Source organism: Mizuhopecten yessoensis, unplaced genomic scaffold (genome assembly GCF_002113885.1).
Source record: "Mizuhopecten yessoensis strain PY_sf001 unplaced genomic scaffold, ASM211388v2 scaffold8039, whole genome shotgun sequence".
Classification (NCBI taxonomy): Eukaryota; Metazoa; Mollusca; class Bivalvia; order Pectinida; family Pectinidae; genus Mizuhopecten; species Mizuhopecten yessoensis.
Window position 1 is genome coordinate 417,390 of NW_018407348.1, and position 16,336 is coordinate 433,725.

At 38.3% G+C, this 16,336-nt stretch overlaps 1 protein-coding gene across 1 annotated transcript in view; it reads left to right on the forward strand.

Annotated features, from left to right (window-relative positions):
- Positions 1 to 4,470: 4,470 nt before the first annotated feature.
- Positions 4,471 to 16,336, forward strand: part of LOC110454731 (neuropeptide SIFamide receptor-like) — a 91,650-nt gene continuing 79,784 nt past the window's right edge. Inside the window, exons 1-2 of the mRNA XM_021504406.1 lie at positions 4,471 to 4,812; positions 6,829 to 7,592. Of these exons, the coding sequence (XP_021360081.1) occupies positions 7,289 to 7,592 (304 nt within the window). The 5' untranslated portion in view covers positions 4,471 to 4,812; positions 6,829 to 7,288. The remainder of the gene's footprint in view (positions 4,813 to 6,828; positions 7,593 to 16,336) is intronic.

Genomic DNA, 16,336 nt, shown 5'->3' on the forward strand with positions numbered 1-16,336 from the left:
AGACTCATACAATAGGCCACCTATTAAACCAATGTATACATTTTTATAAACATATTCAGGCAAAAGGAGCTCGGATTAATGACGAGGCAAAAACTGATAACTTATTAAATGTAATTGCAATATAAACAAAACAGTTCAAAAGTGCAAATAAGATAAAAACTGAAATATTCATGTGAAATGGATTCATGTAAGAAGAACTACTTAAGTAATATTCAACATTTGTGTGTATATTACACTGACACGCAAAGGAAACAAAATCCCTCTTAAATGTCCATAATTTTAAACAATGTAATCTAAATAAACTATTGTAAGCCGTGTTGAATAGCATGCTATCATACATATTCACCATCACATTCGTTTATGCCAGACTACAATACATAGCCCGAATATAGCACGTGCACCGATACACGTGGCCGCAGACTTATTTATCATTCTTGGGGTATCAGATAGGAATAGTCCGGTAAAATAAATTCGTTTGTGATTACGTCAAAATGCCTAGACTAACTAACGCTACACGCAACAAGATAGTGCAGTTAATATTGCCTGGAAACTCCGAAATTGCTATGGCAAGAATACTGAATGTACACAAAAGCACAATATGTCTTCTTTACAGCCGTCTTACCCTAACATGTACAACTGCCGACCGCCCACGAACTAACTGACCGAAGGTAACGACGCCTGGTCAGTATAGGTTTATGCGGTTGCAACACTTGCGCGACCGGTTCAGAACTGCCAAAGAAACTGCAAATGAGACATCAGGGACACTCAATCCTAGAATAAGCCGAGATACTGTGATGAGGCGTCTCCGTTCGTACGGCATTAAGCCGCGTCTCGTTGCAGTGGGAATGCCCATGAATCGTCATGTTACCTACCAGGAGATTCGGCTGTTATTACTGAAACAATGTATTAAGGAATTGTGAGGGAATTCATGTTGTAATTTGTTGTAGTACCGCAATGAGGGATGCAAATTGTGGTATTGACAGCCTTTCTGAAGTGAACATAGCAATTTCCAATCGGTTGTCATACCGTAATGAGGATAAACGTGATGTTTTACGTGTCCGTACGACATTTGGGTAACACCTATCCATATCTGTATCAGACTGACGACAATAATGAATGTTTTACGTGTTCGTACTACACATGGGTAACACCGATCCATATGTGTATCAGACTGACGACACTAATGCATGTTTTACGAGTCCGTACGACACATGGGTAACACCGATCCATATGTGTATCAGACTGACGACACTAGTGCATGTTTTACGTGTTCGTACGACACATGTCTAACACCTATCCATATCTGTATCAGCCTGACGACACTAATGAATGTTCTACGTGTCCGTACGACACATGGATAACACCTATCCATATCTGTATCAGCCTGACGACACTAATGAATGTTTTCCGTGCCCGTCCGACACTGGGTAACACCTATCCATATCTGTAGCAGACTGACGACACTAATGAATGATTTACGTGTCCGTGCGACACATGGGGAACACCGATCCATATCTGTATCCGACTGACGACACTAATGAATGATTTACGTGTCCGTGCGACACATGGGTAACCCCGATCCATATCTGTATCAGACTGAAAACACTAATGAATGTTTTACGTGTCCCTGCGACACATGGGTGACACCTATCCATATCTGTATCAGCCTGACGACACTAATGAATGTTCTACGTGTCCGTACGACACATGGATAACACCTATCCATATCTGTAGCAGACTGACGACACTAATGAATGTTTTCCGTGCCCGTCCGACACTGGGTAACACCTATCCATATCTGTATCAGCCTGACGACACTAATGAATGTTCTACGTGTCCGTACGACACATGGGTGACACCTATCCATATCTGTATCAGACTTACAACACTAATGAATGTTTTACGTGTCCGCGCGACACATTGGTAACACCGATCCATATCTGTATCAGACTGAAAACACTAATGAATGTTTTACGTGTTAGTACTACACATGGGTAACACCGATCCATATCTGTATCAGACTGAAAACACTAATGAATGTTTTACGTGTCCCTGCGACACATGGGTGACACCTATCCATATCTGTATCAGACTGACGACACTAATGCATGTTTTACGCGTCCGTACGACACATGGGTAACACCTATCCATATCTGTATCAAACTGACGACACTAATGAATGTTTTTTTGTCTTCAACGATGGGGGTGAGTGTAATGATACCGCAAAGCCTTACATCAAGAATGCTGATATATATTACAATACCGCCACGGTTTTTCGCTATCGGTAGCTATACCAGATTGAAAGTAAAAATGAGGATATAATAAGGATTCTATATCTTACCGTACCAGAGTTAAGATAAGAATGGTAGAATAAATATTGTGCCACAATGAAGGTAATAATGATATCAGTCGTTGCACCACAAGAAAAGTCATTTGTTGTCGTGGAGAAACAAACATTATGGTATAGTTGGTGCGAATTCAAAACCTTGTTTTCAGGAGAGATCTCATGTGACCAGTCTTTTAATGACTCACATACTTCTATATTACTAGAAATGAACTATGCCATCTATAGATTTAGAGGTATTTAGATGTGAAAAGAAAAAAAGTAGATTTCATTTCCGGTCATTAATTTGTTCGATTGTAATTGATTGTTTCGACACTATGATTGTTACTATTGGTTGCTTTGCTGTCTTAACGATGAAAATGGTGCTGATAGTTATGCCACGTCAAGGAATAGAACGCTGTCACATCTACTGGTACCCGTGTAGCGTTGTCACATCTACTGGTACCCGTGTAGCGTTGTCACATCTACTGGTACCCTCGTAGCGTTGTCACATCTACTGGTACCCACGAAGCATTGTCACATCTACTGGTACCCGTGTAGCGTTGTCACATCTACTGGTACCCGTGTAGCGTTGTCACATCTACTGGTGCCCGTGTAGCGTTGTCACATCTACTGGTACCCATGTAGCGTTGTCACATCTACTGGTACCCGTGTAGCGTTGTCACATCTACTGGTACCGTGTAGCGTTGTCACATCTACTGGTACCCGTGTAGCGTTGTCACATCTACTGGTGCCCGTGTAGCGTTGTCACATCTACTGGTACCCACGTAGCGTTGTCACATCTACTGGTACCCATGTACCGTTGTCACATCTACTGGTACCGTGTCGCGTTGTCACATCTACTGGTACCCGTGTAGCGTTGTCACATCTACTGGTGCCCGTGTAGCTTTGTCACATCTACTGGTACCCGTGTAGCGTTGTAATGATACTGTAACGTTGTTTCGTGTATTGGTCGCAACGTCACTTGCCGGTTTTGTTTGTCGTCATGTGACAATTAGAGCAAGAATGGTGTTCGCAGTTAATCTATTAAAAGAAATAGCCATTCAATACAAAATTGAAATATGCTATCCTTTGATTAATAATGATTAAACTATGACATGGCGTTTGAGTGGGTTATATCATGATAGCGCATAAAACAAATACAGACTTCATATTTGGTATATCATTAATTCACGCAATTGGTAGCCTTGGCATCATGACTATAAGAGCGGTGCTATTGGTTGTTTTGCTGTCCAAAAGATGACTCTTTGACGCGACATGACATTTTGAGCAAGACTGGTGTTATCAGATGCCGTGTCATACTGAAGGTAAAAATGGTCTGTAAGCTTCACAATACTTCTCGCAAACAGTGTTTGTCTATCCGTCGACGAAGTGTTTCCATAATCTATTCATATTGCTCATTCATCTGATTGATTCTAAACATATGAGTTAACCTTATGAACATAATTAATTGATATTTTGTTAGCATTGTTTAGTAAACCCCTTTGCAACAGGCTCCTACCAACCTATCGGGCGGAGTCCAAAAATCGACTCTAACAAAAACTTTTGTTTTGTATATAGGATTAGTGGCTGCACTTCAGAGATAATGTAGTATATGTGTTGGTGACTATTGACGTAGTATCACAGAGGCCGTATGTTTCACTGGCTCAATTACACATTATAAACGTTAACCTTCACCTAACGACTTCAACCGTACCAACAAATTACATGTAGAGGTGTAATCGTGTCGACTTTTTGTAACATAAACGACAATGATGGTATCGCTTAAGACGGTTAGAAGCTGGTCTCGGGGATTGTTTCGAGTCTATGGGGATAGTCAACACATTACATCGAGGATTTTTCGCTTTAATTTTCGAGAGAACAAAACGTTAAGCGAAAAGCCACGAATTAACTAGAAATGGTTTTCAGGTTTCATATCTGAAAATCCGACTCGTAAGGATTTACTAAATTAATTTCATATACTTTGAATTTGTACGATTCAAATCTGCTTAACTTGTTCGGATAGCGGCGGTTATCATGCTGTCTACGGTAAGTAACACACATCATTGGCAGACCCGTATCATATTGACGTTCGACTAGTGTGTGTTACCTCTATGGAACAACTCTACCGTTAGAAGTATTGTACCTCTCCCAGCAACGGACGTGCATTGGCGCGTGTTGGCCCAATGTTGTTAATTCACACTAGCTATGGAAGTATTCGATGTATAATGAGACTGAAGATCAAGTGTACATATTCATTAATAATATAGAGACAGTCTGTTTACTGCCGGGAACAGCCACGTAAAGTGAACTTCCGTGGAAACTTCTATACCCGTGGTGTAGTATTAATGTGATGAAGACATCATAACTGCAGCACGAAGTAATCGTTGGATATTGCAACTGTCGCACTATTCCTGATATTTATGTCCACATGAATTTCGCCCATTATACTGAATGGTCCTGACGGCGGTATGTGTACGACTAAACAGGTTTGTTAAAAATGCGTCATGTTGCTGACAGGTTAACGATATATAGGTATACATACTAACAATCGGTTGACTTTTAATATTAAATATATACTAACGTATTTGTAACGTTTTGAGAGGTTTTTGATATCTTTTCAAATATGCTCTCGGCCGAATCAGTGTCTTTTCTTAACTTAAAAATAATACTGCAACACGTCAACATCTTGTTAAATATCGTTTTTTAGTTATGTGAGCGTTTCGTACGAGTTCTTTAAAAGATGTGTCAGTGTTATATATATACCCTTAAAATGTGGTTCAGTCGCATAATATGTATTGAAAGTTTCTCCAGTGTGTCTCTTTTGTCCCTCTTGTTTGTGCACTGTTAATGTTTGTCCGTCTTGTTTGTGCACTGTGAATGTTTGTCCGTCTTGTTTGTGCCCTGTAAATGTTTGTCCGTCTAGTTTGTGCCCTGTAAATGTTTGTCCGTCTAGTTTGTGCAATGTTAATGTTTGTCCGTCTTGTTTGTGCGCTGTAAATGTTTGTCCGTCTAGTTTGTACACTGTAAATGTTTGTCCGTCTTGTGTGTGCACTGTTAACGTGTGTCCGTCTTGTTTGTGCATTGTCAATGTTTGTCCGTCTTGTTTGTGCACTTTAAATGTTTGTCCGTCTAGTTTGTGCTCTGTAAATGTTTGTCCGTCTAGTTTGTACACTGTAAATGTTTGTCCGTCTTGTGTGTGCACTGTAAATGTTTGTCCGTCTAGTTTGTGCTCTGTAAATGTTTGTCCGTCTTGTGTGTGCACTGTTAATGTGTGTCCGTCTTGTTTGTGCACTGTGAATGTTTGTCCGTCTAGTTTGTGCACTGTTAATGTTTGTCCGTCTTGTGTGTGCACTGTTAATGTGTGTCCGTCTTGTTTGTGCATTGTCAATGTTTGTCCGTCTAGTTTGTGCACTGTAAATGTTTGTCCGTCTTGTTTGTGCACTGTCAATGTTTGTCCGTCTAGTTTGTGCACTGTCAATGTTTGTCCGTCTAGTTTGTGCACTGTGAATGTTTGTCTGTCTTGTCTGTGAAATGTTAATGTTTGTCCGTCTTGTTTGTGCATTGTTAATGTTTGTTCGTCTTGTTTGTGCACTGTCAATGTTTGTCCGTCTTGTTTGTGCACTGTTAATGTTTGTCCGTCTTGTTTGTGCACTGTTAATGTTTGTCCGTCTTGTTTGTGCACTGTTAATGTTTGTCCGTCTTGTTTGTGCACTGTCAATGTTTGTCCGTCTAGTTTGTGCACTGTAAATGTTTGTCCGTTTTGTTTGTGCACTGTCAATGTTTGTCCGTTTTGTTTGTGCACTGTAAATGTTTGTCCGTCTACTTTGTGCACTGTTAATGTTTGTCCGTCTTGTTTGTGCACTGTTAATGTTTATCCGTCTTGTCTACGCACTGTTAATGCTTAGAAGTGTTGTATGCGCACTGTTAATGATTGTCCGTGTTCTATACGCACTGTCAATGTTTGGAAGTGTTGTATAAGCACTGTAAATGTTTGGAAGTGTTGTATAAGCACTGTAAATGTTTAGAAGTGTTGTATAAGCACTGTTAATGTTTGGAAGTGTTGCATAAGCACTGTAAATGTTTAGAAGTGTTGTATGCGCAATGTAAATGTATTCCGTCTTGTATGCGTACTGTAAATGTTTGTCCGTCTTGTATTCTTACTGTAAATGATTGTCCGTGATGTATACGCACTGTAAGTATTTTTCCGATTTGTATATGCACTGTAAATGTTTGGAAGTGTTGTATGCGCACTGTACATGTATATTCGTGCTGTATGCTCACTGTTAAACTGGTTTTTTTTGTTTTTTTGTATACTATTATCATAAATCTAAGCTATATATATGATGGAAATATTTTAAACATATGGCAAAAGTGTGACTTGCATGTATGCCTACTGCATGGCGGTATGACGAGAGTGCGTGGCTGTCGAGAAGCGTATTATAAGTTTCTATTGCTCTGACACAGTAAAATTTTATTTAAACTGTCCTTTTGTTTGTTTGCAGTAAAATTTGTTGCGGTGGACATAGTGGAAGACATTCAGCAATGTAGACGTTGTATTTGTACAAGATTCTTGGAAAAGTGTCTATGCGTGACGTCAAAGTAGAGAGTACGGTGACGATACATGGACACTCCAAATAATACTAACACGCCTAGCCTCCGTGGCTACATCGATCCTGTTCCATGTCTATTAAGTGTGTGCTTACCACGACTGGGGACGTGGTGATGTACTGTGGTAGCATTTTATGCTAGTTCTATAACTGTTTAAAATAATGATTATTTATTTGGAGTTTGGGATTTTTTCTGCACCTAAGGTTGTACTCATTACTATTTGCTAATTATATAACTGTTTAAGTCGTTTGTCAGTGTATTGTGTATCACCATTGACAACAATAATCCTGTCCTTCAGTAAGGGTCAAACTTTAATTTTGGTTGATTTCCTAAAAGTACTGTTAACAACCCAATATGACAACCATGACGGAATCCTTAGTTTCGAGTACCGTGGAGATGACCACTGTGTTTGACAATACCAGTGTGACTTACTACAACCTACTGAAGCAGCCCCTTCACATGATCGTGATCTACTCCTGTGTGTACTCGGCTGTGTTCCTGTTCGCCCTATGTGGCAACCTTATGGTCATCACGGTGGTGGTGAGGAATCGGTCAATGCACAACGCCACCAATTACTTCATCGTTAATCTAGCCATCGCCGACGTCCTAGTGTCCATCTTCTGTGTACCAATAACTCTCCTCAGCAACCTCTACACAGGTAAGTCACATTTTATAGGGTGAACTTAACAGTAAGTCGTACACCGCATTAGTAATCATATGCGTTATATACTATCTTGTATAACGTATGAGACACATACGTACATCATAGTTTCATGTACACTGGCAAATCAAGTGCATAACACATTCGTCATATTTGATATGTACTGTATAATTATGTAATTTCACCGGCTCAATCATACGGAGTTTTTTTCCAGAAACAATACGTGTACGAAACTTCTAATCTTTAATATTCCAAGCTAACTTTCTATCAAATTCAGACAAAGACACAGAGGATAGTAAAGGGATAGACAAGTTTAGACGACTTTTCGTATCGGACAGTGTACTAACGAATGTAATTACATAGTATTTACTGAAAATACTTCGGGAAACAGAATAAGGACAGTTCTGAATTGATTAAAACTGTAAAAGTTACAATCTTGTTCTGTCGCCCTGAACGTTTATTACTCATGTGACGTCACAATGCAAGGATGCCTAAAATGCCAATCATTATTGGCTTACATTTACAATATGTTAAGTAAAACTTTAAAAAAATCACGGTGGCATTTTGATATCCAACTTGTACATACATGATAAATATCAACTACGTACAAGTTGAATATCAAAATGCCACCGTCAACATACAAAGACAAGATATACCAAGGCGTAAACATACAAAGACAAGATATACCAAGGCGTCAACATACAATGACAAAATATACCAAGGCGTCAACATACAAAGACAAATAATACCAAGGCGTCAACATAAAAAGACAAACAATACCAAGGCGTCAACATACAAAGACAAACAATACCAAGGCGTCAACATACAATGACAAAATATTCCATGGCGTCAACATACAAAGACAAACAATACCAAGGCGTCAACATACAAAAACAAACAATACCAAGGCGTCAACATACAATGGCAAAATATACCAAGGCGTCAACATACAATGACAAGATATACCAAGGCGTCAACATACAAAGACAAACAATACCAAGGCGTCAACATACAATGACAAAATATACCAAGGCGTTAACATACAAAGACAAATTACAACAGCTTTAACACAAATATATATATATATAATTATATTGCAGCGTCAATACACGAGAAGAACGTTGTCGACATACAAACACAAATTATAGCACATCGTCTACTAAGTAGGACATACAAATGTAATAAACAACAGCGTCAACACACAAGCACACATCATAACACACTGCCAATAAATTTACAGCGTCAACACACAAGCACACATCATACCACACTGCCAATAAATATACAGCGTCAACACACAAGCACACATCATACCACACTGCCAATAAATATACAACGTCAACACACAAGCACACATCATAACACACTACCAATAAATATACAGCGTCAACACACAAGGACACATCATACCACACTGCCAATAAATATACAGCGTCAACACACAAGCACACTTCATACCACACTGCCAATAAATATACAACGTCAACACACAAGCACACATCATAACACACTGCCAATAAATATACAACGTCAACACACAAGCACACATCATAACACACTGCCAATAAATATACAACGTCAACACACAAGCACACATCATAACACACTGCCAATAAATATACAACGTCAACACACAAGCACACATCATAACACACTGCCAATAAATATACAACGTCAACACACAAGCACACATCATAACACACTGCCAATAAATATACAACGTCAACACACAAGCACACATCATAACACACTGCCAATAAATATACAACGTCAACACACAAGCACACATCATAACACACTGCCAATAAATATACAACGTCAACACACAAGCACACATCATAACACACTGCCAATAAATATACAACGTCAACACACAAGCACACATCATAACACACTGCCAATAAATATACAACGTCAACACACAAGCACACATCATAACACACTGCCAATAAATATACAACGTCAACACACAAGCACACATCATAACACACTGCCAATAAATATACAACGTCAACACACAAGCACACATCATAACACACTGCCAATAAATATACAACGTCAACACACAAGCACACATCATAACACACTGCCAATAAATATACAACGTCAACACACAAGCACACATCATAACACACTGCCAATAAATATACAACGTCAACACACAAGCACACATCATAACACACTGCCAATAAATATACAACGTCAACACACAAGCACACATCATAACACACTGCCAATAAATATACAACGTCAACACACAAGCACACATCATAACACACTGCCAATAAATATACAACGTCAACACACAAGCACACATCATAACACACTGCCAATAAATATACAACGTCAACACACAAGCACACATCATAACACACTGCCAATAAATATACAACGTCAACACACAAGCACACATCATAACACACTGCCAATAAATATACAACGTCAACACACAAGCACACATCATAACACACTGCCAATAAATATACAACGTCAACACACAAGCACACATCATAACACACTGCCAATAAATATACAACGTCAACACACAAGCACACATCATAACACACTGCCAATAAATATACAACGTCAACACACAAGCACACATCATAACACACTGCCAATAAATATACAACGTCAACACACAAGCACACATCATAACACACTGCCAATAAATATACAACGTCAACACACAAGCACACATCATAACACACTGCCAATAAATATACAACGTCAACACACAAGCACACATCATAACACACTGCCAATAAATATACAACGTCAACACACAAGCACACATCATAACACACTGCCAATAAATATACAACGTCAACACACAAGCACACATCATAACACACTGCCAATAAATATACAACGTCAACACACAAGCACACATCATAACACACTGCCAATAAATATACAACGTCAACACACAAGCACACATCATAACACACTGCCAATAAATATACAACGTCAACACACAAGCACACATCATAACACACTGCCAATAAATATACAACGTCAACACACAAGCACACATCATAACACACTGCCAATAAATATACAACGTCAACACACAAGCACACATCATAACACACTGCCAATAAATATACAACGTCAACACACAAGCACACATCATAACACACTGCCAATAAATATACAACGTCAACACACAAGCACACATCATAACACACTGCCAATAAATATACAACGTCAACACACAAGCACACATCATAACACACTGCCAATAAATATACAACGTCAACACACAAGCACACATCATAACACACTGCCAATAAATATACAACGTCAACACACAAGCACACATCATAACACACTGCCAATAAATATACAACGTCAACACACAAGCACACATCATAACACACTGCCAATAAATATACAACGTCAACACACAAGCACACATCATAACACACTGCCAATAAATATACAACGTCAACACACAAGCACACATCATAACACACTGCCAATAAATATACAACGTCAACACACAAGCACACATCATAACACACTGCCAATAAATATACAACGTCAACACACAAGCACACATCATAACACACTGCCAATAAATATACAACGTCAACACACAAGCACACATCATAACACACTGCCAATAAATATACAACGTCAACACACAAGCACACATCATAACACACTGCCAATAAATATACAACGTCAACACACAAGCACACATCATAACACACTGCCAATAAATATACAACGTCAACACACAAGCACACATCATAACACACTGCCAATAAATATACAACGTCAACACACAAGCACACATCATAACACACTGCCAATAAATATACAACGTCAACACACAAGCACACATCATAACACACTGCCAATAAATATACAACGTCAACACACAAGCACACATCATAACACACTGCCAATAAATATACAACGTCAACACACAAGCACACATCATAACACACTGCCAATAAATATACAACGTCAACACACAAGCACACATCATAACACACTGCCAATAAATATACAACGTCAACACACAAGCACACATCATAACACACTGCCAATAAATATACAACGTCAACACACAAGCACACATCATAACACACTGCCAATAAATATACAACGTCAACACACAAGCACACATCATAACACACTGCCAATAAATATACAACGTCAACACACAAGCACACATCATAACACACTGCCAATAAATATACAACGTCAACACACAAGCACACATCATAACACACTGCCAATAAATATACAACGTCAACACACAAGCACACATCATAACACACTGCCAATAAATATACAACGTCAACACACAAGCACACATCATAACACACTGCCAATAAATATACAACGTCAACACACAAGCACACATCATAACACACTGCCAATAAATATACAACGTCAACACACAAGCACACATCATAACACACTGCCAATAAATATACAACGTCAACACACAAGCACACATCATAACACACTGCCAATAAATATACAACGTCAACACACAAGCACACATCATAACACACTGCCAATAAATATACAACGTCAACACACAAGCACACATCATAACACACTGCCAATAAATATACAACGTCAACACACAAGCACACATCATAACACACTGCCAATAAATATACAACGTCAACACACAAGCACACATCATAACACACTGCCAATAAATATACAACGTCAACACACAAGCACACATCATAACACACTGCCAATAAATATACAACGTCAACACACAAGCACACATCATAACACACTGCCAATAAATATACAACGTCAACACACAAGCACACATCATAACACACTGCCAATAAATATACAACGTCAACACACAAGCACACATCATAACACACTGCCAATAAATATACAACGTCAACACACAAGCACACATCATAACACACTGCCAATAAATATACAACGTCAACACACAAGCACACATCATAACACACTGCCAATAAATATACAACGTCAACACACAAGCACACATCATAACACACTGCCAATAAATATACAACGTCAACACACAAGCACACATCATAACACACTGCCAATAAATATACAACGTCAACACACAAGCACACATCATAACACACTGCCAATAAATATACAACGTCAACACACAAGCACACATCATAACACACTGCCAATAAATATACAACGTCAACACACAAGCACACATCATAACACACTGCCAATAAATATACAACGTCAACACACAAGCACACATCATAACACACTGCCAATAAATATACAACGTCAACACACAAGCACACATCATAACACACTGCCAATAAATATACAACGTCAACACACAAGCACACATCATAACACACTGCCAATAAATATACAACGTCAACACACAAGCACACATCATAACACACTGCCAATAAATATACAACGTCAACACACAAGCACACATCATAACACACTGCCAATAAATATACAACGTCAACACACAAGCACACATCATAACACACTGCCAATAAATATACAACGTCAACACACAAGCACACATCATAACACACTGCCAATAAATATACAACGTCAACACACAAGCACACATCATAACACACTGCCAATAAATATACAACGTCAACACACAAGCACACATCATAACACACTGCCAATAAATATACAACGTCAACACACAAGCACACATCATAACACACTGCCAATAAATATACAACGTCAACACACAAGCACACATCATAACACACTGCCAATAAATATACAACGTCAACACACAAGCACACATCATAACACACTGCCAATAAATATACAACGTCAACACACAAGCACACATCATAACACACTGCCAATAAATATACAACGTCAACACACAAGCACACATCATAACACACTGCCAATAAATATACAACGTCAACACACAAGCACACATCATAACACACTGCCAATAAATATACAACGTCAACACACAAGCACACATCATAACACACTGCCAATAAATATACAACGTCAACACACAAGCACACATCATAACACACTGCCAATAAATATACAACGTCAACACACAAGCACACATCATAACACACTGCCAATAAATATACAACGTCAACACACAAGCACACATCATAACACACTGCCAATAAATATACAACGTCAACACACAAGCACACATCATAACACACTGCCAATAAATATACAACGTCAACACACAAGCACACATCATAACACACTGCCAATAAATATACAACGTCAACACACAAGCACACATCATAACACACTGCCAATAAATATACAACGTCAACACACAAGCACACATCATAACACACTGCCAATAAATATACAACGTCAACACACAAGCACACATCATAACACACTGCCAATAAATATACAACGTCAACACACAAGCACACATCATAACACACTGCCAATAAATATACAACGTCAACACACAAGCACACATCATAACACACTGCCAATAAATATACAACGTCAACACACAAGCACACATCATAACACACTGCCAATAAATATACAACGTCAACACACAAGCACACATCATAACACACTGCCAATAAATATACAACGTCAACACACAAGCACACATCATAACACACTGCCAATAAATATACAACGTCAACACACAAGCACACATCATAACACACTGCCAATAAATATACAACGTCAACACACAAGCACACATCATAACACACTGCCAATAAATATACAACGTCAACACACAAGCACACATCATAACACACTGCCAATAAATATACAACGTCAACACACAAGCACACATCATAACACACTGCCAATAAATATACAACGTCAACACACAAGCACACATCATAACACACTGCCAATAAATATACAACGTCAACACACAAGCACACATCATAACACACTGCCAATAAATATACAACGTCAACACACAAGCACACATCATAACACACTGCCAATAAATATACAACGTCAACACACAAGCACACATCATAACACACTGCCAATAAATATACAACGTCAACACACAAGCACACATCATAACACACTGCCAATAAATATACAACGTCAACACACAAGCACACATCATAACACACTGCCAATAAATATACAACGTCAACACACAAGCACACATCATAACACACTGCCAATAAATATACAACGTCAACACACAAGCACACATCATAACACACTGCCAATAAATATACAACGTCAACACACAAGCACACATCATAACACACTGCCAATAAATATACAACGTCAACACACAAGCACACATCATAACACACTGCCAATAAATATACAACGTCAACACACAAGCACACATCATAACACACTGCCAATAAATATACAACGTCAACACACAAGCACACATCATAACACACTGCCAATAAATATACAACGTCAACACACAAGCACACATCATAACACACTGCCAATAAATATACAACGTCAACACACAAGCACACATCATAACACACTGCCAATAAATATACAACGTCAACACACAAGCACACATCATAACACACTGCCAATAAATATACAACGTCAACACACAAGCACACATCATAACACACTGCCAATAAATATACAACGTCAACACACAAGCACACATCATAACACACTGCTAATAAATATACAGCGTCAACACACAAGGACACATCATAACACACTGCCAATAAATATACAACGTCAATACTCAAGCACACATCATAACACACTGCCAATAAATATACAGCGTCAGCAGGCAAGGACAAATATGCCAGAGCGTCAACAAATTACAAATATATCATAGAGAACACAAAAACACATGCCGTAACTCAAATACAAGCTTAATATATACCGCAGCGTTAATACAAAAATACGCAAGGACAAAAGTTACTGCATCGCCTATCAAAATTCGCATAGACAAAATAACTACTGCGTTAATACACTAGAACATGATCTACTGCAACGTCAATATTAAGGACGAAAACATATTCATTTACTACAAACAACCACCAAATAGCGTCAACACGCAAGGCCAAACTGCTACTTGCCTTGGACAGTTAGTATCTGAATGAATCATTGACAAATGTTGCTGCATTGGACTACGGTAAGTATTAGTGAAGGAATAAATAACTTAGAACAGTGAGTACGCTGCACGTGGAACAGAAGACGTTATTCCAACTGTTTTCAATCGTTAAAAGTGATCTTATTAGACTCTTCATAATACCTTTTGAATGCACAAGAACAACGCGTGAAGCTGATTTGGAGAGGTTCATTCCATCTAAGCAAAGTGCATTGACAATGTTGTTAAAGTGAAATGGATTAAATGTAATTAAGCATATATAATTCTTACCATAAGTGGTCAGACAATTTGATCATTTGAGTTTAAAGTTACATTTAAATGGAAAAATAAAACGGAATAATAAGTTTAAAAAAGCAAGGGAGATAACTCTCATAGTACATTTCACATTTAGATTACTCTCCTCGATCATAACAAACGTCACAACGCAGAACACAGCTACTGTTAATTTTATGAAATTCGTTTTATATTGTTTACCGGCACAAACAACTTCAGCAATCACTAAACTTTTCAGTACTATTAAATATTAAATTCTTTTGATCTACATCCTACATAGAATTAAATGCACTGGGTTTTTTTCCTCGCACCTCAGACAGGGATATCTACGTTATACCCAGTGCCATTTTTTCTATCTAGTTCGATCTGTGGGGCACGTGCACCTTCACGTGACGTTTCGATGAATTTTCACACT